Source organism: Taudactylus pleione, unplaced genomic scaffold (genome assembly GCF_031769625.1).
Source record: "Taudactylus pleione unplaced genomic scaffold, aTauple2 ptg000332l, whole genome shotgun sequence".
NCBI classification, from domain to species: domain Eukaryota; kingdom Metazoa; phylum Chordata; class Amphibia; order Anura; family Myobatrachidae; genus Taudactylus; species Taudactylus pleione.
Genome location: NW_028284733.1, coordinates 3,493,433 through 3,517,804, shown reverse-complemented (window position 1 = coordinate 3,517,804; position 24,372 = coordinate 3,493,433). Strand labels below are relative to the sequence as shown.

The following is a 24,372-nucleotide window of genomic DNA, read 5'->3' as shown; positions in this document are numbered from 1 at the left end:
ATTTGGCCAACTGTTGTGAAGGGGTTTTTCTTCACCAGGGAAATAATTCTTTTGTCATCCACCACAGTTGTTTTCTGTGGTCTTCCGGGTCTTTTGGTGTTGCTGAGCTCTCCAGTGCGTTCCTTCTTTTTAAGAATGTTCCAAACAGTTGATTTGGCCACACCTAATGCTTTTGCTATCTCTCTGATGGATTTGTTTTGATTTTTCAGCCTAATGATGGCTTGCTTCACTGATAGTGACAGCTCTTTTGATCTCATATTGAGAGTTGACAGCAACTGATTCCAAATGCAAATGTCACACCTAGAATCAACTCCAGACCTTTTACCTGCTTAATTGATAATGAAATAACGAGGGAATAGCTCACACCTGTCCATGAAATAGCTTTTTAGTTGATAGTCCCATTACTTTTGGCCCCTTAAAAAGTGGGAGGCACATATTGAAACTGTTGTAATTCCTACACTGTTCAACTGATTTGGATGTAATTACCCTCAAATTAAATCTGAAAGTCTGCAGTTAAAGCACATCTTGTTTGTTTCATTTCATTGTGGTGGTGAATAGAGGCCAAAATCTGAAAATTCTGTCAATGTCCCAATATTTATTGACCTGACTGCGCTTCACAGTGCAGATGGACAATGACCCAAAGCATACTGCAAAAGCAACCAAAGAGTTTTTTAAGGCTAAAAAGTGGAATGTTATGCAATGACCAGGTCAATCCCCTGACCTGAATCCAATTGAGCATGCATTTAACTTGATGAAGACAAAACTGAAGGGAAAATGCCCCAAGAACAAGCAGGAACTGAAGACATTTGCAGTAGAGGCCTGGCAGAGCATCACCAGGGATGAAACCCAGCGTCTGGTGATGTCTATGCGTTCCAGACTTCAGGCTGTAATTGCCTGCAAAGGATTTGCAAAAAAGTATTAAAAAGTAAAAGTTAGATTTAGGATTGTTTAGTTTGTCCCATTACTTTTGGCCCCTTAAAAAGTGTGAGGCACATATAGAAACCTTTGTAATTCCTACACCGTTCACCTGATTTGGAAGTAATTACCCTCAAATTAGATCTGAAAGTCTGCAGTTAAAGCACATCTTGTTTGTTTCATTTCAAAGCCATTTGTGTTGGTGAATAGAGGCCAAAATATGAAAATTCTGTCAATGTCCCAATATTTATGCACCTGACTGTGTATATGTGTGTGTGTATATATATATATATTACAAAAATAGACACCATATACTGTAAATTTAGCTTCATTGGCTTATTAAATGTCATGCATATGTTACACATATGTGCATACATTTTAGATGTGTTTCTTCATCCTCATGTAACTTAAAAGCATACTATAATGGTGACACATACAGTTGTGATTAAATTGGAGAGTATAGATTTTTCATGGATGGGGTCTCCAATGAATTCAGTGGCTATTTAAAAGGCCAAATAGTTTTCCAAAGGTCAAAAAAATCAGAAGGGATAATTAGTCTTCCATAAAAAACTTGCAGTAAGAGTTTGTTGTTTCATATAAAACACAACTATTCCTAATGAACACTGTAATGATGACATCATCACTGCCAAATAATAATCAGTGACATCAGGGCTCATCATTTATACAGATATTATTGGCAAGAGTGTATCTGTATATTATCATCAGTTGTGCATTATCATTAAATAGCATAAATACAAACTAAAGAGAAAACCTATGCATGCACTAAAAGGCATATAGTATGTTTACAGGATTTACAATCCTTCAGCTTTAAAAATTGTACAAGGGTTGTATAAATAAGCACCAGAGGAGGGCGCTGTTGTGTATTGCCACATGTTATCAGTAAGATTATGCTTCTAAACTAGCAGATAAGTAGCTATATGGAGAGAAGACGTCATTTGATGAACACTAATAATAATAATAATAATAATAATAATAATAATAATAATAATAATAATAATATCACAGTAAAGCAGTTTCTCTTGAAATAAGGAGTTTACAGGTGTGTAAAACCTAGGAGTGTTTGAAAACAGCACCGATAATGACCAAAGTGATGCTTACCGTGGTCTGGTTGGTATTTGTGTTTTGTTCTTTTGCATCATAACAGTTTTCCCTATAAGATATAAATGTTACACATTTAAGAGACAATAGTTTCAGATCTATTCAATTTTAACAATTATCATTGTAGCACCCACCTTATTTGATTACAATTTAAATATTGAGCAGTAAAATTCTACTCACCTAGCAGAGGCTGCATTTCTATACACTCATTGAATGGGAGCTATCTGCAATGACTTGTACAACATCTTACTGGTCGAACACCAGCTCAGCAAACAGCTAGTATGGCAGGCACCGCAGTTCTCAACAAATATGTCCAAAATCAAGGGAGCCAGAACAAATAGTAAGTGCCATTAGCTATGTCTGCTACAATGTATAATTGTCTATGCAAAACTACACCGTATATTGGCCATGATGTAGACCCGTTCGCTGCCGCAGGCAGCTCGCAGGGAATGTGGGCGTATTTATTTCTCATGCCGCTCGCAAAGCTCATGCGAGCGGCCTGGAGACCGTCGCGATAAACGTGACCATCGGCCTTGCGACAGGACCCTGTGGTAGGGTCTAGCTGCCGCAAGGCTGAGTGGACTCTCTGCTCTAATAGATCAGGAAGTCCACTACTGATATCAGCAGTGATGTCAGTAGGTCCTCCCACAAACACCAGGCGTTCCTAAGGGAACGCCTGCGTTTGTGCAGCCAGCCCCCTACCAGTCTACAAAACGGGGTGAGCTGTCACTCACCATCGACAGCCGACCCGTCTTGTAGCGAGCCCCGTAGCAACTGAACTTCAGTCGCACTGCGGAATGCGCGTGCGCACACCGGATGCGCCGCATGCGCAGTGGCCAAACATCGAGCCGCTTGCGAGCACTGTGCACTTGCGAGGGACTCTGAATCAGGCCCATTGTACCAAGTATAAAGTGCTGAACAATGCATGTTGCCACCTACAGAATACTGAACCTCAGCTGGTGCCAAAATATACAAAGTTCAGTTAAATCTTGCACCATCTAATATGCTGAGCCATATCCATCGCTAGGCCTGTTATACAAAGCTGTACATGGGCCATGTATAATATCCAGAACTATATTTGCTTTATAGTCAAAAATGTCACTCATGTCTATGATGAGACTGATATCCAGACCTTTACATGGTGCTCAGTCTAATGTAAAGGCCCATATCTAGTGTCCAGTATACTATGGAGCCCAAATCAATGCCAATTCTAATATATAGATTCATAGCTGGTCCTCAGTTGAGTATACACACTCCTGTTTGGTGCCTATCATTATATACACACCTTTATGTGATGAACAGACTAATATTTAGGTCCATGTCTCTGGTGCCCATTCTAATTTACAGACCCACATCTGGTGGCCAGTAGTATATACAGGCCCATAGCTGCTGCTCTGCTTAATATGTAGATCCAAAATTGTTTCCAACTAAGAAGCATATACTGACCTCCGCTCCCTCCCTTGCTTAAGCTCATTGAGAAATTATCCAATTAGCTTTTTTTCTGTCATACACCAAATTCTGTCAGCCAATCATGGTGCACATGAGCTTGGACATCAATTGAAAGTGATGGAACTTGTTGTTTTGGGAGGGTGAGAGAGATTGGTGGAAGAGTAATTATTACTGTCACCATGAAGGGTTAATGATGGAAGAGCAGGATTAAAATCTCTAAAATGCTGAATTGCTATTTTACATTCTTTTCCCTCTCTTGTGGGCCTTTGACCCACTTTGGACAGGACAACCAGCGTCTAAAAGACAATACAACATTTGCTGTGCCAACCATTGGCGGAAAACTGTGCAATATTGTCCAAAGCCAAATAAATATTTGGTGAAGATGAGTTTGATACTGCTCAGTATTACGTATATATAATCATCCATACACAGTGACACTATTCATCTCTGACCAATATTGGTATCCAATAATTGAGACTAGCCATTAGACACAAGAAAGATATATCCCAAGGTTTGACGAGAGATATAATGATCTTTATTCACTATAGAAGAAAAAATGTAAGTGCCACCCCATTCATTCTCAGTGTTCAAAAATTTACAAGATCCAAATGTTCAGTCCCTCCGGCCAAGCAGTACTATCATTCCTGGCATCACCAGGGGTCTAGTATTATGATCAGGAGATGACCCCAAACACAGGCCGAAAGATGAGACTTGCAATCATCTCCCATCCCCAATTATACATGGTCCTCCCTATTTCGATCGGATTATTTTTGGATATTGCAGATATTTTTGGGCAGCACGTGTTGCAGTTTAAAAACATCATCCTGCTCAATGACTCCTTCAAGCAATTAGCTATAGTTACATTGCTATATATGGAAAGTCACATATATGGAAAGTCACAAGTGAATCTTTATTTGGGATATTTAGTATAAAAGCTTAGCAGAGTTTAATTAAAACATTTTGTAGCAACAATCCATTAATGGAACCTGATTTCCATATGCTATTTACTATCTTTCCTCATCACCAACAATAATGTAAAAGATGAGGGGATAGAGAGAGTGTGAGCAAATGAGAGAGGAGTACAGGTTAGGATGAGCTCACCTTAATCTAGTAAAGAGATGGAGACATCAAGATCAGTTTGTGAATGAAATAATCTTCCGTGAATAAGCAATGCAGAAAGAAAAGACAACATTGTATTTTGTGAGAACTTACTGTGATATGGTGGAATGTTCTTCTGGTTTGTCCTTCTGTACAGACACGTTCGCGTACATTTGATCCTCCATTAGTATCTCCTCCTGGACCAGCGAATTGTGCAATCATTACAAATAATAACAGTTAATAACATTGTTCAGTCTGTTTCACCAATTAATAAATATTACTATGTTGCAAAATGCAAACACATTGTGCTATTTACAATACAGTCCTGCATTATTCATCCTTTACAGCAGGGGTCTTCAAACTTGGCCCTCCAGATGCTGTGGAACTACACATCCCAGCATGCACTGCACATAGTTTTAGCATGCTGTTATATCAAAAAGGTGGCAGTGCATGCTGGGATGTGTAGTTCCACAGCAGCTGGAGGGCCAAGTTTGAAGACCACTGCTTTACAGTATACAAGTATTAACCGATTGTTTTAGTTTTGAGCAAAGGTTCCAAACTGCTAATATTAAAAATATAAATTTAGAACATGTACGGCTCATTCTTCCACACCAACACCGGTAGCGAGCTCTTGTTCTAATATTGTGGTACGTATGGCCCAAAATAAGTGCAACATTATTTAATAAACCATTGATTGTATTATTATCAGGTACTGTATATTGGTAAATGCAATTGGAAGGTTGGAACAATCGACAAGTGCGCAGATACTTTCCAATCACATTAATAGGAATTAGTGTACGGTGGGAGTCGATCTGCTCCTCAGAACTGAGAGGAAACTTACTAGATCTTATCAATTTAGATTAACAATATGCTGGAAACAGGAAATAGTGAAAGATGACTCAAAGTTCTGCAAAACTTGTCAAATAAAATTCTGCTACTGTGATTGTCTGCAAACCAATCTATGATGTAAAGGATTACTGTAGGTAAAAAAATTACCTTTATGTTTTTCTCAGTTCTGGTCTCTTTTAAAAGATATGTTGTTTTTTTCCTTCTACAAGAGCAAAAAATAGGATTAAAGAAATTTTTTTCTTATTTCAGTTGTCATTAAGATTACTTCTTTTTTTACCTTTCCCCAAATCATAATGGTGGATAAACCATGAATCTACCTAGGCAACTACCTAGAATCACTGTAAACACTGAGAGGCCAGATTACCATGACCTATTTTAAGTGGTTTTTTTTAACAAATGGAGAAAAGGGGTCAAAACTAGCATATTGCCTAGGAACTGAGGACCTCATTCAGAGGCGGTCGCTCGGGAGCGATCGGTCGCACCCTAAATGATCGACAATATGCAAAATGAGTGCTCAGTCGCAACGCACATCGTAAGCGCGGAAACTCCCACAACAATGAAAGCACACCTCCTATCTCTACGGCCTAATTCAGAGTCGGTCGCAGGCGGCAAACTACGTCAGCACGATTAACACCTGTTACATTGTTAATTGCCTACAAACATCGGTTGAGGCAGAAACCATCGCCTGCACTCGCAATGCTTAAGGTAGTCCCTGGGCTACCCTTAGCTCTGCGAGCAGTAGCGTCGTTATTGCAACGAGATGACGTGTGTGATGTCTCGCTCAGTAATATATGCACGCCCTTAAAACGCCCTTTTTAAGGTCAACCACGCCTGCGTGCGCACCACCACACCCCCGTTCACAAGCACCTTCCCCTGTAACCACCCACAAATGGCACGAAATGTCAATCACAGCTACGACCTCGTAGTGACTAGCAAGCAAGAGGATTGTGGTCGGAAAGACAGGTTTGCGCACGCGCACTGCCATGTACACGCATGCGCAGTTGAAAAAAACATTGCTCGCTTCGACCAATCGCTCCATGCGACCGCCACTGAATGAGGTCCTGAATTCTGCTTTGCAAAAATCATTCAATTAGTATATTAAGTAATCTTTAGCTATCATTAGTTCAATTAGATTTTTATGAAGGTGCAAAACGTTTTCATAAAAAAAAAATAGATAGACTGCAAAATTCAGTTAATGGATTGCCTCTGACAATAGCTTCCCCATGCAATGCACAGTGAAGCCTATTTAATAAGAACTGTGGCAGTACATGTACCTCTGGCTGTCCTCCTATCACTATCGCCATCTCAGGATGGCAATAGCGGAGTCTCCATTCAGAAAATCGTATTTTTTTATTGTTTTTTTTAAATATGAATTTATTTTATTCACAGATCTGCTGCTGGAAGCCTATGGCCCGTATTCAATTTGAGGCGAAAAGTCCAGACTTTTCGCCTGCTGGGCTTTTCGCCTCTTTCGCCTGTTTTCCAGGGGGAAATGTATCACACGCACGCCCGCTATTCCCCGTTTTCAATTCCAAAGTAGGCAAAATCGGGAACCGGCGAAACTTTGATAGTTGAAAAAATACGGGAATTTTCGGGAAATAATTGTAGGACCCCCTAAAGATGTTCAGACCTGGGGGATCACTATGGGTTCCCCCGTTTTTGCCTGCAAACGAAAGTCGGGTTTTTAAATAGCAGCGGCAGCTGTTTTTTTCCCAGACTTTGAAGAAGTGATGCAGAAGAGCACTTAGGTTATTTTTATCCTTTTTAAAAGTGGTCCCATCAAATTTGGGGTACCTGAAAATGGGGGTAAACATATTTTTAAGTCCCTAAAATTTTTTTTTTAACTTCTGCAAAAAAACACCTGCCGCTAATAGCCTATTCTAGAAAACACCTGCCACATACTTACAGTATACCCCTGAACCTATTTCGCTATTTCTAAACACTGTTCCCCTATTTTTTTTTTCTCGCAAAATGTTAAATAATTTTTTGGGGGTGTCCCGATTTTTTTTTCTACTTTTTTTTGCACATTTCGTTTTAAGGGGGCATTCTCAAGGGTGCAGTCTAATTTTTTTAAGCCTGCACCCCTAAACCCCAACTCTGCATTTTTTTCGCCAGCTAAAGGCTGGTGAATATTTATCCCCGTTTTTTTGTTCGCACCAGGGTAATGTCAATCTAATTGACTGCGGGGATAATTGAAATAGGCGAAAATGTCATCATCGGCGATAAATTATCCCCGATTCCGACATTTCACCTCAAATTGAATACGGACCTAAGTCTGAACACTGTGCATAAAGGACCAGGACCGACAAGAGTAGCAGAAAAATTCCTCTTAGCACATTCAGCCATTACTTGCCTACTCTCCTGGAACATTCAGGAGGTTCCCAAATCCCAGATGGCTCTCCCGTGCACCCAGAAGCATAGTCAAGTAACCCATAGGCTGGCCTCTGCAAACCACTTCCCAGGTGAGATGCAGGTTTGACCGCATTTCTCATATGCACCAAGCTTGGTTGTGGTGGGTAACGCCATCTTACTGATGGCATTACCCGTAGAAGCCTATGGGCTTCTCTCCGCAGAGTGCTGATAGATGGATCCAATCGGAACCCTCCCAGCACCCCCCACGGCGCGTGTGTCCTTCTGCGCAGCTGCCGGAGTGGCTTCTGTGTTATAGACCTGGAAGTTCCTCCATCACAAAGGGCAGCTCTTACCAACAGAGCGGTCCTTTGCAGTGATCGTCATGCATATTGACGTTACCAACGCAGACATGCATGCAAAGACCAGTAGATTGCATTGCATCCTGCCCCCTGAGTGAAGTTGGCTGACTGGGAAGCTTGATGATGCCATTTGCGTTTAAATGTATCACCGTGGTCCCACCATTGTTTTACAATGCCGGTAATAATGACACTGTATAGCTGGTGCAGGGCCACAATGATGCAATCGCACCATCATGACCTCCACATCGCCCACTTGTTCACGCCACACCCCACGCATCCCCATGCTGGCTGGTCCCTCCCAGGAGCGGGCAGCCAGAAAGTCGGGAAGTATGAGCTCAGCTCATTGGTTCACTTTATGCCAGAGGTTGCCAAACTCCACCATTACAGTCCAGGTTTTAAGGATATCCATGCTTGAGTCCAGATGGTTAAAGAAAATTGACTGAGGTACTAATTAAGTCACCTGGGCTCAAGCATAGATATCTTTAAAATGTGGACTGTAATGGCGTTTGGGAACCTCTGCTTTATGGGATATTTCATGATTTTAGGATAGAAGCTTTTGATTTTTGTTGAATTAATTCCCAAATCTTTTCTTATAATATATTTCATGCAAAAAGTCAGTTATTATAGACAATATTAAAGTTGCTTAAAATGTTCATTTATATAAATTCTTGTTACTTTTTTACATTTTCTTTTTTTTTTGCAAAAAGATTACTGTACTATTCAAAGCCATTTAGAGACATTTTATCCATTCATTAAACTGTATTACTAACATTGGCACTCATTCAGAGCCGCTCGTTAGCGGCAGTACGCTCGTTCCGAGCGATGTTTGCACATCTGCGCATGCGTACGGTTTTTAGTACGCATGCGCGAACCAGTCAGTGCGGACAAAAATCGTTTGTACGCTATATAGCGAGTGCCTGCTATTTTGAGTGACAGAATGAGGCGTATGTGGGTGGTAACAGGGGAAGGTGCTTGAAAATGGGGAGTGGAGATCCGAACGCAGGCGTGCTTAAAGGTCAAAACGGGCGTATTATGGGTGTGCATAATTAATACAGCAGCGTCATTGACCACGTCACTGGGTTATTTTATAGCCAGAACTGCTCGCAAATTTGTGGTAGCAAACACCAACCACAAGAATAGCGAGCAGTTCATACGCTGGTCGATGTACTCGATTAATCTAATAAATAGCGGACATGACGTATGGTGCGAGCGGCCAGGGGGCGTTTTTAACAAATAAACGAGCGTATGTTTTGCTCGCTCGTTCAGACTTAGAGGTGTGAACAGACTGCAATTTGCGAACGGATCATTTGAATAGCCACCCCTTGTTTTTGAACGAACGACCGCAAATAGCGAACGGCTCTGAATCAGGGCCATTGTCTCTTGCATATAATGTACCTGTTCAAAATGCAAATGATGATGATTAGCAAGATTATAATCCCAAATCCAACTGCACCTCCTATTATCGCAAATAGGTATACTTTTCTGGTCGCCGCTGTAATACAAAAATAAGGACGTTCTTTTTAATAATTGCATTTATCATGATAATATACATAAAGTAAATGTAATAAATGTATGCTTTAATATAATAAACATTAAGATGCTGAGCAAATTCCTGTACATCCCTACATCTTTAGCTAAATTAACATTATAGATTAAAAGGACAGTAACTGAAGAGGTGTTATGGCAGATTCACTAAGCATTGTGGAGCGCTGATTCTTGGACAACACAATTCTAAATCATACAGACTACATAATAAGTTCACTGAATATATACAATATATTGTATCTCAAGGGAGCCACCTACAGTCAGTAACTGGAATTGCAAAATCTCTAAAACTCACTGAGAACATGTGGCAGATGCAGGTATAATGAAGTGGAATGGACGTGGTTAAAGTGTGAACTAAGGGGGTCATTCAGACCCATTCGCGAGCAAAGGACGCTCGCAAATGGGTCGATGTTGCCCCACTGCGCATGCGCTGTCGCTCCGGGTCTCGCACCAAAGGGGGCGTGCTGTCGATGTTGATTGACAGCACGCCCCCTTTGGTGGGCGTGCTGGGGGCGTGGCGGCCAGACGGAGGCTTTCCCATGGGAACGCCTACCGTCTGAAGCCGGCCCCACTGACATCACTAGTGATGTCAGTGGGAGTGATTTTGGCTCTGGGGTCTCCGTCGCAAGCCCGATGGTCGCGATGGTCTTGACCATCGCGACCATCATCATGGACGCTCGCTATAGCTGTGGGTGGTCACCCACACTATACGAGCGTCCAGGAGGATGCTCCATTTTCAGGGAGGAGGGCCCTGATTCAGAGCGAGCGCTCTGGTCAGAGCGTCCAGCTCTGAATCAGGCCCTAAGTTATGGGCCTCATTCAGTTGTGTGCAAACGCACAACTCTGATGTTTAATGATTGGCATGTGCGCAGGATCTGTACTGCGCATGTCCTGATCACTGACTGCAATGGCGGTCACAGTCCCCCTTAAGCAGCAGCATGATTGATATGCAGCGGTGTTTGGGTGCGGGGAAGGGGCGGTGATAACCAGCGTTTTCTTACAAACGGGGGCGTGCCTCCTGTAGGATTAGCATATTTACACACATGCTCCTTTAATTAATTAGTCCAGTGGTTCCCAATCTTTTTTGCCTCACGACGCCCCAGAGTATCAGCATTTTTTCCACGGCACCCCTGGGCCAAAAGTTTCTTATTGAGAAATTCTGCAAAAATTAAATGAAGTAAATTGTGCTTGTATGTCACCATTATGGTCAGTTATGTGGTGGCTGACAGGGCTGCGCTTATTTTTGTCCACATATTTTTTGATTGGCAGCCATTAGCAGTGTTTTTGCCTGTCACACTGACTAAAAATCATTTTATTTGGTATTGGACCACCAATCCACGGCACCCACTTTGGGAAACACTGAATTAGTCACAACCCCGCTGACAGAATACATATGTTATTTCTGCGGTCACACTGGCAACAATCAGGAGGTTAACTACATAGACAGGAACTGTATGTTGACAGAGTACATGTTGACATGTTCATTGTGTCAACATGTGCGATGTCAACTTGTAACATATCGACATAGCGGAGACATGTTCACAATGTCAACATCTACTGTATTCTAAACTTACCACTAACCCTGACCCTAATAGTAATATTAATCATGTTGACATCATAACATTCGGCAACCTGGTGTCGACATTATGAATAGCAACACAGCAAGCATATAGCACCACACTCTATTTTGAGCCTGTACAATTTCATTCCCCATTTCCCAATCCGACGCTGAGTCCATCACTTTCTGACAGTAGAAAAATAGCAAAAATTATAATTTAAGCGCTCTGCAATTTTTTTCTCTGTATTTGCTATTTCTGTTTGTAGCCTTATAATTTCTATTCTTTTCACTAATTTAAATAACAATTTGTCATCATGATATTGTACAGGAAGAGGAATATGGCAGTTTATGTTTTGTTTGGATTATTTTAACAATTCTTTTTATATCTTTCTCCGATCTGACCAGTCTGCCCTAGTACTCGGAAACTCCTGTTGAAGTGACGGATCTAAGACAGCAACAGTAATCCCATTTAGCTCTATGCCGCCATAATAACTCAATTACTGTATTTGCCATTACACAAAGAGGACACACACTGAGGTAGTGACTATAGAATTGCGTTACCTCACAAATCAGCCACTACCACACAGTATTGCTTCATAGATTATTTTATGCTCTTTGATATTTCAGAAAATTAGTTTAGTCTACTGCTGGCTGTGTGTTTTCATTCACATACCTACAGCTCTCTACAGAAAGAGCGGGATGTATCAATTTTCACATGAAAATGGCTATACATCCTGTCCTCTTTCGCCTGTATACTGGCATCGGAGATTACCGGTATGCAGGTATACGTACGTACTGGGACAGCTCTTCTGATTAAGGGCCATATTCAATTAGCGGCGAAAACGGACATATTTCGCCAAAAAACAGCGATATTTTTGCCAAAAAACAGGCCAAAAAGCAACTGGCAAAAAAAAATACTGGAGATAAGTTTTCTCCATCCCAGAGTTAGTGAAAAAAAATGCAAAATCCCTATTTTTGGCTAAAAATATGGGGATTCCTTTCAGAACCCTTTGTACACCCCCCCTAATGATAAATGACCCAAAACAATTTTTGTAAGTTGCGCACCTTGGCGAAAAACCAAAGCGCAATTTTGGGTGAAAAAATTATAGGAAGTAATTTTTTTTCCAGGAAATTACTGTTCCACGTAAATTGGGAGTACGTTAAAATGGGTGCAAGTATATTTTGGTGTCGTGCAAACGTAATTTTAAAAACGTAAAGAACCGCCTGGTGAGACCGCGTGCAATGTGGAAAATACTTCACACATCCATACCGTTCCCCGAAAAATCAGACCCAATATATTAAAACCATTTTCAAAGGCTTTTTTTGGAACCCAAAATTTGCGTGGCCGTTTTTCGCCAAATTGCACAACTTACGAGGTTTTTGGGGTCATTTATCATTGTAGGGAGGGGTGTCCAAAAAGGGTTCTGAAAGAAATCCCCACATTTTTAGCCAAAAATAAGGATTTTGTATTTTTTTTCGCCTGGACTGGGATGGAGAAAATTTATCTCCAGTTTTTTTTCGCCAATTGCGTTTTCACCTGTTTTTCAGCGAAAATATTGCTGTTTTTTGCCGAAAAACTTCTGTTTTTGCTGCTAATTGAATACGGCCCTAAGGCTGTCCCAGAGACGGGGAAACGCTGGGTTTATGACCCAGAAGCCCTGCTGCACATGTGGCAGCATTGGCATAAGTATGTGCAATCAGCAGGGGGATGGGGTAGGATCTATTCTGATCCCTCTCCGGGGCTTTTTGCAAAAAGAAGCCCATCGTTTTCTATAGGTATTGCCATCTATACATGGCATTGCCTATCTTGCAGAAGCTCGGGAAAGGTACGTATTCCTGAGCTTGCAGCATTTGGGCACGTCACAGCCCCATAGAAATCTATGGGTCTTGTTGTGGGTCCGCAGACATATCTATTGCAGTAAACCTTCTGAAAACAGTAGTTTTCTGAGGTGTTACTGCATTTTTAACATGGATACATCGCACCCCAGGGCTCAGGTAGAGTAGGATGCATTTCATCTAAACAAAAGATGTAAGAACATGTAAATGCAGATCTGGAAAAATCTCAAGATGTGTAGAGTTCTCCAACAGTAGAATTTCTGCCAAGTTTACTCCAGGAGAAAGAATCAGCTGTTTGTTGGGATTTTGACAGGACGGTGAATTTTTGTTCTAGCTTATAGAACTAAGAAAAGCAGAATATTCTTGAAATGCAATGGTCAGAGTCAACAAAATCCAAACTACAATACTCAGCTCTCATGTTTATTCTAGTACAGTTTGAGTCTCCCATATCCAAAATGCTTGGGACCAAGGGTATTTTGCATAACGGAATATTCCAAATTTTGGAATATTTGCATATCATAATGAGATATCTTGGGTATGGGACCCCAATATAAACACAAAATGCATTTATGTGTTATATACACCTTATACACACAGCCTGCAGGTAATTTTATACTATATTTTCAATAATTTTGTGGCTCTAGCAAAGTTTGTGGATATACATGAAATTAATTTATGTTTCATATACACCTTATACACACAGCCTGCAGGTAATTTTGTACAATATTTTTAATAATTTGTGCCTTAGACAAAGTTTGTGTACATTGAACCATCAAAAAACAAAGGTTTCATTATCTCAGTCATGGCAAAATAATTCCGTATTTCGGAATATTCCATATTTCGGAATATTTGGATATGGGAGACTCAACCTGTACACCAAATCAAGTTTATCTTAAGAGCTTCAGTTGCTCTAGAGCTACAACACCAGTGCTGTCCTGAACCAGCAGCCTAAAATGCAGTACACCGTGTACATATTCTGAGCGATTGTCAGGAGTTATACAGGAAGGAGAGAGTGGAACACAGACTGCTGTAGAGACACCATGTGGGGATGTTCTAAAAGCACAGAGTCTGTAGTTATGGCAGGGAATGGGGAGGAGGCGCCAAATTACTGCCTTGCCCCGGGTTATAAAAATCCTAGTTTAGGCCCTGTTTTAGTGCACACCAAATCAAAATCAACTGTATGAGTCTTAGTATTTCTCACTTTTACAACACTGTGCTAATCCTGTTTGTATAACCCCAACTTTACCACATAATTGCCTCATTTAAGATCTCATAGACTTCACTATACTCATACTCCAGTGAAATGCAGGACTCACAAGTCCAGTATGGAATGTCTACACGTGGTAACAGCTCAGCAAAAGGGGAAAGTGAGAATGAAATCGAAAGAACCTCGTATTTCTGCAAAACTGTCTTCTAACTTGTGCTGGAACTGTCTAACTATAGTACAGCCATTTGCTTATGATAAACTGAAACAGTGGAAGCAGAAGTTTATCCAGTGGCCATAATCTGTAATCTGTTACCTGCCCATGCTCTGGTTTATGGTCTGAACATGTGTTTTTCAGCGGAATTGAAACCATAAACATAGTCAGCTAAAAATGGGGAAATGACATTTATTAAAAATGATCAACAGTGTATAAAAGACACCTCATGCAGGTCCCACGTACAAGTAAAACAAAGCAATAAGGGCCTGGTTCCCAGTCAGATACAGTGCTCATGTCACATGCAGTTGGCTCATTTTATTAAGTCTGTGCATTCGTGTGCGTTCTACTGGGCATTTGTCCTATTTGTCAATGCTCGGAGTTGCAGCACAGAATCGGACACAGGGTCTGTGAATTTTAGTGGTGTCTGACTGAGAATTAGGCCCAAAGTGTCCTGTGTTAATCATGAAATTAGAGTAAAGAAATATTATAATAGAAATACACTAGAACTTGATTCCGCAAGATTAAACTGCAAATACACATTTTTGTTATAATTGTTTCATTTAAAAACTCCCCCGAGCTCTGACGTGTTCAACACTTCCAAGATAGTTTACAATGCACAAAACTGCTATGTCACAATATTGAATCGTTACCCTCGCCCTAATTTTAGCCCACATAACCTAAACTGACACTTCCCATTCTTATCAACTTAACATTTGTCGATATCTCTACAACTTCCTCTACACACAATTTATCTGAGTCATCATCTTGTCCTTAAGGTCTAGAAATGACTCGTGTTCAATAGGCGTCTTACCCATGTTTCTACAGTAGAGACTCGACATCTATTTCCCATCTCAACTACTGTCAATATTGCAAAATTTAATATATTTAGCTGTATGTATTTGAGGTAGTACTCACATTGATTGGCAAACTGAAACATCTGTGACTCTACTGTGCCCATTGCATTGCTTGCAGAGCAGATATATGCCTCAGAGGTCACGTTCTGCACAGTTATTGTATCATGATGTTCTGGTAATAACATCTTGGTTTTTCCAATCTTGTACCACGTGTAATGTGTTACAGGAGGATTAGCATGGCTGGTGCACTGTAAGGTCACATTTTCTCCTTCCTCTGTCTCCTTCTCCGCAGCTACTGAAATAGTTGTGTTCTTTGGACCATCTGTTAAAGGATAAAGACATTTGAGACATATAAGAAGTTAGGAACACCACCACCCAATGGAAAAATCTATATTTGCGGCCTAATTTGGGGAACACTTACCACATTTAGAGCTCTCAGTTAACAAGCAGAAGAAACTGAAAGACTCTGATTTCTTTCCCAAGATATCTATTCCAGCTGTATTTACTGGTGCAGAATGGACCCCAAGCAGAAGACGCTTAATTTGTGTGGGCTATTTATTAATTTTGTCATTTTATGGACATGTTCAAATGATACTCAACTATTATTAGGTGCAATTGAAACCTTTCGTAGAGTATTCTTCTGAGAGCCTTTTAAGACTCCTCAACTTGGGACCATGTAAATCAAAAATAAAAAGTCCTAGTGCACATTATATTAAATATGACTAAATTATTGAAAAATGTGCTAACTTTATATATAAAGTGAGATAAGCTCATTCCATTTTCATCTTCTAGAGATCTTCTACATCTGTGAAATACACTATGGCCCGTATTAAATTTTGAGCGAAAAGCCGAGATTGCCGATAAAGTTTCACCGATGACGTCATTTCACCAGGCGGAAAAGTATCGCCGTATTCAATTTCAAAAACTTTCCACCTAGGCGGAAAGTCAATGCAATATGATAGGTGAAAAAGTTTTGCCTATGAATAGCAGATGGAAAAAAGTGCAGAATTGGGGTTTTGGGGTGCAACGTCACGATTTTTGTAACTTTACTTTAGCAACTTTAAAATATGCTGCCCCCCATTTTCAGGTACCCAAAATTTGCTGGAACTAGTTATTTTCACCCCAAAAAACGCCAAAATGCTATTCTTCACCACTTATGTAAAGACGCTACTTAGCACCTATTGAGCCATTTAAAAACCCCAAATACCTTCAGCAGGCCAAATCGGGTGGTACCCATAGTGAACACCCATGTCAGAGCATCTTTTAAGGGGTGTCAGGCTGATTTCCCCAAACATGACAGGACTTTTCACCTGTTTCAGTTTCGCCGGGTCCCGTTTTCGTGTCCTTTTAAATTGAATACGGGGATGCGTGGGATACTTTTACGCCTTCAAAACAGGCGAAGTAGGCAAAAAGTCTTGGAGGCAATAAAGTATTGCCGGTGCGAATCAAATTGAATACGGGCCTAGGTCACAAAGTGAACTGAAAAATTCTTATTAGTGTAATAAGAATATAAGGGGTCTATTTACTAAGCAGCGTTAGGAGACAGAGTTAAAAGTGATAAGGTGCCAGCCAATCAGCTCCTAACTGTCATTTTTCAAACAGCCTGTGAGATGGCAGTTAGGAGCTGACTGGCTGGCATCTAATCTCATTTCACTTTAGTCTCCTAACACTGCTTAGTAAATAGACCCCTAAGAAAGAAACGCTAGGGGCCTCATTTAGCATTGGAAATGTACGTGTGGCACCTTAAATAGGGGAACTATAACAGTTTGGACAGATGACACTATAGCAGGGAAAACCGGTTCTGTATGGAATTAAATTCCAAAGAGGCACTAAGGGATCTATGTACTAAGCCTTGGAGAGAGATAAAATGGACGAAGATAACCAAAAAGTACCAATCAGCTCCTGCCATTTTTCAAACACAGCCTGGAAAGTGACAATTAGGAACTGATTGGTTGGTACTTTTTCTCCATTCACTTTGTTTCTCTGCAAGGTTTAGAACATAGACCCCTACAGCTGATTCGCATGTACTGTTGGTGACAGTCGCAGTTGGTGATTTTCTTCTTCTGTGCATTCCTTAATGTCAGATAGAGAAGGTGCACCTGCCGTAATGCCAGACAAGTTTAGATAGTACTTCCTATGGTGGCGTCTAAAGTGGCGCCTATCGGTATTTCAGCGTCTATGGACACTGACAGTGGGAGTCTCAGTCCTTGCACATTTGGACACATGGATGTACAACAGGTAAAGAGTTTGTAGCAGCATTTGCATAAAGTCACAGACGGGCAGCCGCCAATAGACGCAGAAAAAAACGCAGCTGTGTATGACTCAGACCATAATAAGTGTATAATAATAAGATGTATAACGTGTTGTATATTTCCAGCATTTACTGCAAAAATCTGCTTGGAAAATACACGCACTCAATATTTCCCGCATTGACTAGTGCAATAGTCTCCTTATTAGTCTTCCCAAAAACAGGCTCTCCCCACTACAATCCATTTTGAATGCAGCTGCGAGGCTGATCTTTCTCACCAAACGTTCAGTGTCTGCTGACTCACTGTGTCAGTCCCTCCATTGGCTGCCGGTCTTCTACAGTATTCAATTTAAAATACTTACACTCACACATAAAGCCATCAACCAAACCACACCAGTATACATCTCTTCACTTATCTCAAAATATCTTCCAACCCGACATCTCCGCTCTGCACAAGATCTGCATCTCTCATCCCCGCACATTACTTGTTCCCATGCACGGTTACAGGACTTTTTTCGGCCTGCACCCACACTGTGGAATGCCCTCGCACGCACAATAAGACTTTCCACTAGTTTCCAAACATGTAAGCGTTCTCTGAAAATTCACCTCTTCAGACAAGCTTATCAGATTCCAGGACTGCCCACATAACCTTTTATAGCTCCCTATCTAACTCTATTCTTATAGTAAACACCTATCACATCTTCTCTTTCTTCAATTTAACATCCTCCTAACCCTAGGCCAACTTTCCAGTGTGATTGGATTATACAGCCCACCAAGAACATCTGCAATCGGGCTGGACCAATTTGCAATATGTAGCACCTATCCTTGTGTATCAACACCTAATTCCCTATAGATTGTATGCCTGCAAGCAGGGCCCTCTTACCCTTATGTATGTATGTCTTTTACAACCCATAGCAACCAATCAGATTTTAGTTATTATCTTCTAGAAGGTGCTAGTTAGTAGTTAAGTAGAATCTGATTGGTTGCTAGGGGCAACATCTCCACTTCTAAAAACTCTCACTTTAGTAAATATATGTACCCCAAAGTCTCTTGTGCGTCCAGTTTACTCACAGCAGTACCATATTATCACATATTGGTCTTTTTTCTGGTATAGAAGATGACAGAATGTCAGTTTCTTGGATCCTTCTTAAAATAGTAAGGTAAGGTAATGACAATCTCCCAAAGTATCAACATATTCCTCCTCGTTTCACCTTATAGACACGGTATGTTCCTGATTTCCCTCATAATTCCTCGTAGTGATTGGTTATCCACCAAAAACATATTTGGAGAGAAAACAATAATTCTCAATAGTGAAACTCCGTTTTAGTATGGAAAAGTGGATAAAACATCAAAAAAACCACCAGAAGGTACTGTAAGGCAGCGTACCAGATTATAAGGTGTATATAGCACTAGAGATCAGCGGGTTCGGACTTCAGAGATCTGAACCCACCCGAACTTAGGAGATATGAGGCAGATCTGAGTTGGCTGGGGTTTTCCCGCCTTACTCGGATCTCAAATCGATGCAAAACGTTATCATCCCGCTATCGGATTCTCGTGAGTTATAAAAGGTTCCGCGATCGCCGCCATTTTAATTCTGGCTGTGGAGAGTGAAGAGGTAGGAGGGGGCTGTTCTGTGCTGTTGCTGACTGTGTTTAAGGGGATGGCTACTGTTGTCACTTGTCAGTGGCTGGCTGCTGCATAGGGGCTGGCTGGCTGTTGTCACACTTGTCATAGGGGCTGTCTGTCTGGCTGTTGTCCACTCCATAATAGGGCTGGCTGCTGTGCTGGGCTGTGCTGTCACTGTGTTACTCTGTCTACTATTCTAGGAGCTGTGTTGCAGACAGAAGAGGGGGTCTTCAGTGGCTCCTGTGTCACAGCAATCCATAAGGGCTGCTGCTGTGTTGTCCAGGGGGGGCTCTGTCCATCAGGGGTGCTCTTCACCCCCAGTGTGAAAAAAATAAAGATTGTTTTTTTTCTGTGTGTGGGTTGCGCAGGGGTGCTGCCTGTGTTTATCAAGAGACATTCTTAATGTAACATAAAATAATATTGATTGCAGAATATATTGTGTCTTGCATTTTGAATACAGTGAAGCTTTTGTTATTTTCCCAGAATTACATTATTAGTTATAATAATTATAACACACAGCTACTTATTTGAATTATGTCCTAGTTAATTGATATCTGCACATGTACAGTTTTTATATTTTTATACAGTCACTGTGCATTTCATATGTTCTGATATCATTTACCTTATAAAAAATTCAAAAATTAGTTAATCGTTTACATATATAGAATTAATATTAGAGATGAGCGGTTTGGTTTTAGCTCGGATCTTCCCCACCAATTTGGGATCTCAGAATGAGGCAAAACGTCATCTTTGATGGATATCTGTGTCCATGACAGATGACACTTTGCCTCGTTCTGAGATCCCAACTTGGAGGGAAAATTTTAGCTAAAATCGAACCCGCTCATCTCTAATTAATATACTGATGGTGCACATGGTTGTTGTTCTGTGTTCTTAGACCCAAGGCCTCGTGTGGCCCATGTTACCTATTTTCCTATGTGTTTGTAATTGTGTGTGCAGCTAAGGGCAAAGGCTTACCTTGTGTTTTAGCACTATAGTTCCCCTTTGCTGGTGGCAGTGACCGTGTTTGAGTAACCACACGTGCTAGGGTAACCAGTAAAGTCACGGGTGGCGTTTTTCAGATTGGCATATCTGGAGGGTCGACCTGCAGGACCGATTTGTCATGAACCCGGGCTGACTCACAGATACAACAATCTGGATCAACTGGTCGTCACTTACCAGAATACATGATTCTTCTGCCACCACGCAGACTTTTTCTGGAGTTCTGCGATCTCTGAACAGATTGTTAATAAATCACATTCAATTACACACATGGGCCTCACAGGCTCTCGAGTTCGATAAGAATCACTGAGAATATGCTAGATTAAATGTGTTTAATCCCAAAAATATTTTCAAGGCTTAGTTACAATAAAATGGCAAACAGATTGTAATGCAAATATCTTCTAAAAAAAAGAGAAATAACTCAGAGTTCCTAAAACAACTCACAATAAAGTTCTTAGCATAGGGATTAATTCTTAGGGGTAAGGATGGGATTAAGCATGCCAGGGGTCATGTTTTGGGTGCTAAGACAAATGTTGACAGTGCCCTCTTTACCTCCTTAACTGTCTGATGGTATTTACATGGTTAAAACAACTTATTGCTAATGCAGTACCACTAACATCCTATTTTCTCCTCCAACATAGATTTCATTTTTGCATCCATATGTCTGTGTATATTCATGGCTCCCGACCCCCCATCACCACCACCCACACACCCATCCAGAATCACGTGGCACATGCACAAACTTAGTCAAAACGCGTAATTCTCCTCTAATCATTTGCTTAAGTAATAGAAAAATTGACTGGAAACCATATATCTACTGTAGGTTATTTCTTGCACATCGTATTACAGATATCCATCTCCTACAATAAAAGTAAAGTATAATATAAGTAGCAGGCTACTTACATTTAATATTCAGGTATATTGATTGGGTTGATATTATATTATTGGGAAATGTAGCCGTGCATTCCAACATAGATTTATCTTCTGTATAGGAAGGGATATAACTCAGTTCAGTTTCCATCCTCCAATTTCCCCGAGATAGATCTCTATGCCTCTCTGTTATCTCATGTCCAACCTTATTCCACGTGAGAGTGGGGGGTCTGGAGGCACAGGTGTGATTTACAGAACAGACAACTTTAACTATCTTCTTCTCCTCCATATCATCAGTCCCTGTTATTAATGGTTTGGGTGGGTCATCTGAAAACAGAGAATTCAATATTTTGCTAATTCAGCGTATTATAATTTGGTATTAAATATAATTCAGATAAAATACTATGCCAATGTATATACTGTACATGAATTTTAACATAATGTATAATAATGATCAGCAGGGTTGACTCGAGGCATGTTCGACCAGTGTGGTCGAACAGGGGCTCCACCCCCATAGAGGGCGCACACCTCCCAGCCATTTCTGATTTCAATGGGAGAGTCCCGTTTTTCGGGCACTGCCTCACTGTTACACCAAAGTGTGATGAAGTGTCCCGCGGGCAGTCAGGAGGTTGGGCACCTCCGCAGCTGTGTGGCGGTGCTGGCCCCCGGAGAAGAGGAATGCATTCAGTGCAGGAAGAGGGCTGGGGGCAGCCCAGCTACTGATGTAGTGCTTGGCTCGCCCCCAGCCTGACGTTAACAAGAGGAATGCCATACGGGTACGCCCCCAATTAACATAATTAGGGGTCATTGCCTATGATAATTAGGTCACGCCCCCATTTTTGGTCGCACGCGGCTTCGCAAAGGGCACATAAGTCTCATCCTGCACGGTGCGCGGCTCCCCCTGGAGCCGGCCCTGATGATCAGTATATCTAATAGTCTTAATTTATTTAAAAAAATTATATTAATACTACAACTAAATTAAGACTATTAGATATACTGGTTATTAATATACATTTTGTTACTATTAATTAACCCTACCTAGTGCCATATAGCCATCATTCCTCTGTTACTATATTTTGGGGATTTGCACACCCCTTTCTTGTTGTCTACTGGTGTAGACCCATTTATCTAAGTGATTAAATAACCATTTACTTGGAATATAACACTCTGCAAACACAGCAGGGAAAAATCCACCTGATAGGGTGTAAAATGATTACCCATTAGGGGCTGGAAGCAGGGGCTGGCTTGCAACTTTTAGCCTGGGGGGCAAGTACATGACAGTGGACCTGGTTTATCGATAATCCCTCCACTCCGTAAACATCGGTATTGCATACAACTATGAATCAGGCCCTCTGCTAATACTCTAAAGTGTATAGGAATACAAATGATGCAGAGCTGTGTGTGTTTCAACTGCATCTTCACTTATGGCTGAAGAGGTGTAACAGGACTCTAACAGTGCGCTCCCATATAGTCACAGCTCAGTGAGGGTGGGTTGACAGGACTGAGGCCACAGAGTTGTTCACAAGTATAAATATGCGCATCTTTTGCAACAAGTATAGGCTGATACACACTGAAGATTAGTAGCAAACTAAACATACAGAGAGGGAGCAGCACATAGACGCAAGAGTACAAGCTCCTGAATGCTGTCCAACTCAGCATCACCGGGAGGGAGGGACTGTCCTCTTACAAACACACAAAGGTGAGCGCTGGCACCAGTCGTTGACCAAGACAAATCATAAAAATGATGATCAATACATGCAGCTAGTAAAGTCACTCTCCATGTCTAAATAGAAAAAAGAATATTATGGCATTCACATAAAAACATACATTTAACCTTAAATCGCTCATACTTCATGCTGTTACTAGTGTCTGACACGTGAGGTGTCACTCAGTGTTGCTCTGTGAGTATGGGAAAGGCCTCTAATGCTCCCTCCATACAATGCAGAGAGCCTTGCAGTAACTACCACATAATACAGAGGACATCGCAGTGACAGCATAATATGCAGAGAGCATCGCAGTGATATATATATATATATATATATATAGCCAAGCTCATCTATCCCGCAATTCAAGCGCATCGCGGCATGGATGGCGCGACTAGTGTGCCCATGTCACTCCATAGGGGGCGATTCAATTCAAAGCGATGTTGAATAGCCGCAGGAGGGTGCTCCGGAAGCTATTCAATACACCGCGCTGTTTGGGCGGGCTAAGGATTTCTTCTCGCACCCCCCTGGGGATGAGAGGAGAAATCCAACCAAAGTACCGGGCGCGCAGATGTTTTTCTGCATAGCGCGGCGCTAACAGCTGTGCGCCTGGTACTTTTGTTAGAGAATGCCGGTTACCGCGTCTTAACACCCTTGTTAAGGCGTGATAACCGGCATTCTCCGACCACACAGAGCACTGAATTGTATAGCTCCGGGAGCTTGCTCCCGGCGCTATTCAATTCGCGTTGAATTGAATTCCCCCCATACACTTCAATGGAGTGAATGCCGGCTGCAAGTACTTGCAGCCTGGTGTATGCTGTGCTATGCAGCGATGCGTGCGTACGCATCACAGCAACGATGAACGTGGCTACATCTGTATATAGTTCCAATTGAGACCAGCAGCACACAGTTCATATATACAGTGTAGGAGTGCAAGGCACATAAAAATTTGCCAATATGCAGAAAAGAGCTGGCACATGCTTTTTGAAAGAATCAAACATTTTATCCAGCATTAGTGCAAATTAGCATCAGTGCATCCATAAAGTGCATATTCATATGTCGAGGCACTGTATAAAGGGACTCAGTAATTATTGTGGCAATACATTTCAGCAATATAGTCATACAGTATACTCATCAAGAGCAGCAAAGTCACTAGTCTCCATCAAATGCAGAGCACTCTGCCTCGGCATATGAATATGCGGTTTAGTGTGAATGCACTGATCCTAATTTGCAAAAATATAATATTCTTTCTAAATGGACGTGCTGGCTCTTTTTTTACACACACACATATATATATATATATATATATATATATATATATATACTGTACATATATCAGTGCCCTCCTCAATTACCAACACGGAAAATCCAACAAATACATTCTTGAATAGGCGGCACTCTGGTTACTTTCAAAGAATACTCTGTACTCCACAATTTTTTCAACGTTTCAGAACTCTTTACTCAGGTTCTTTCATTCTTGACGAAAGAACATGAGTAAAGAGTTCTGAAATGTTGACACAGTTTGAGAGGTTCAGAGTATTCTTTGAAAGTCACCAGAGTGCCGCGTATTC

General features: G+C 41.2%; 2 protein-coding genes across 2 annotated transcripts in view; one reads left to right on the top strand and one right to left on the bottom strand.

Moving 5' to 3' along the window:
* LOC148509094 (phospholipase A2 inhibitor and Ly6/PLAUR domain-containing protein-like) overlaps window positions 1-24,372 on the top strand; it is a 198,357-nt gene that overhangs the window by 138,828 nt on the left and 35,157 nt on the right. The window lies entirely within an intron of this gene.
* LOC148509095 (sialic acid-binding Ig-like lectin 12) overlaps window positions 1-24,372 on the bottom strand; it is a gene marked incomplete at its 5' end in the record, with an annotated part of 50,888 nt that overhangs the window by 1,687 nt on the left and 24,829 nt on the right. Inside the window, 6 exons of the mRNA XM_088443671.1 lie at window positions 2,035-2,086; window positions 4,696-4,778; window positions 5,578-5,632; window positions 9,537-9,633; window positions 15,417-15,677; window positions 21,132-21,425. Coding sequence (XP_088299797.1) covers window positions 2,035-2,086; window positions 4,696-4,778; window positions 5,578-5,632; window positions 9,537-9,633; window positions 15,417-15,677; window positions 21,132-21,425 — 842 coding nt within the window. The remainder of the gene's footprint in view (window positions 1-2,034; window positions 2,087-4,695; window positions 4,779-5,577; window positions 5,633-9,536; window positions 9,634-15,416; window positions 15,678-21,131; window positions 21,426-24,372) is intronic.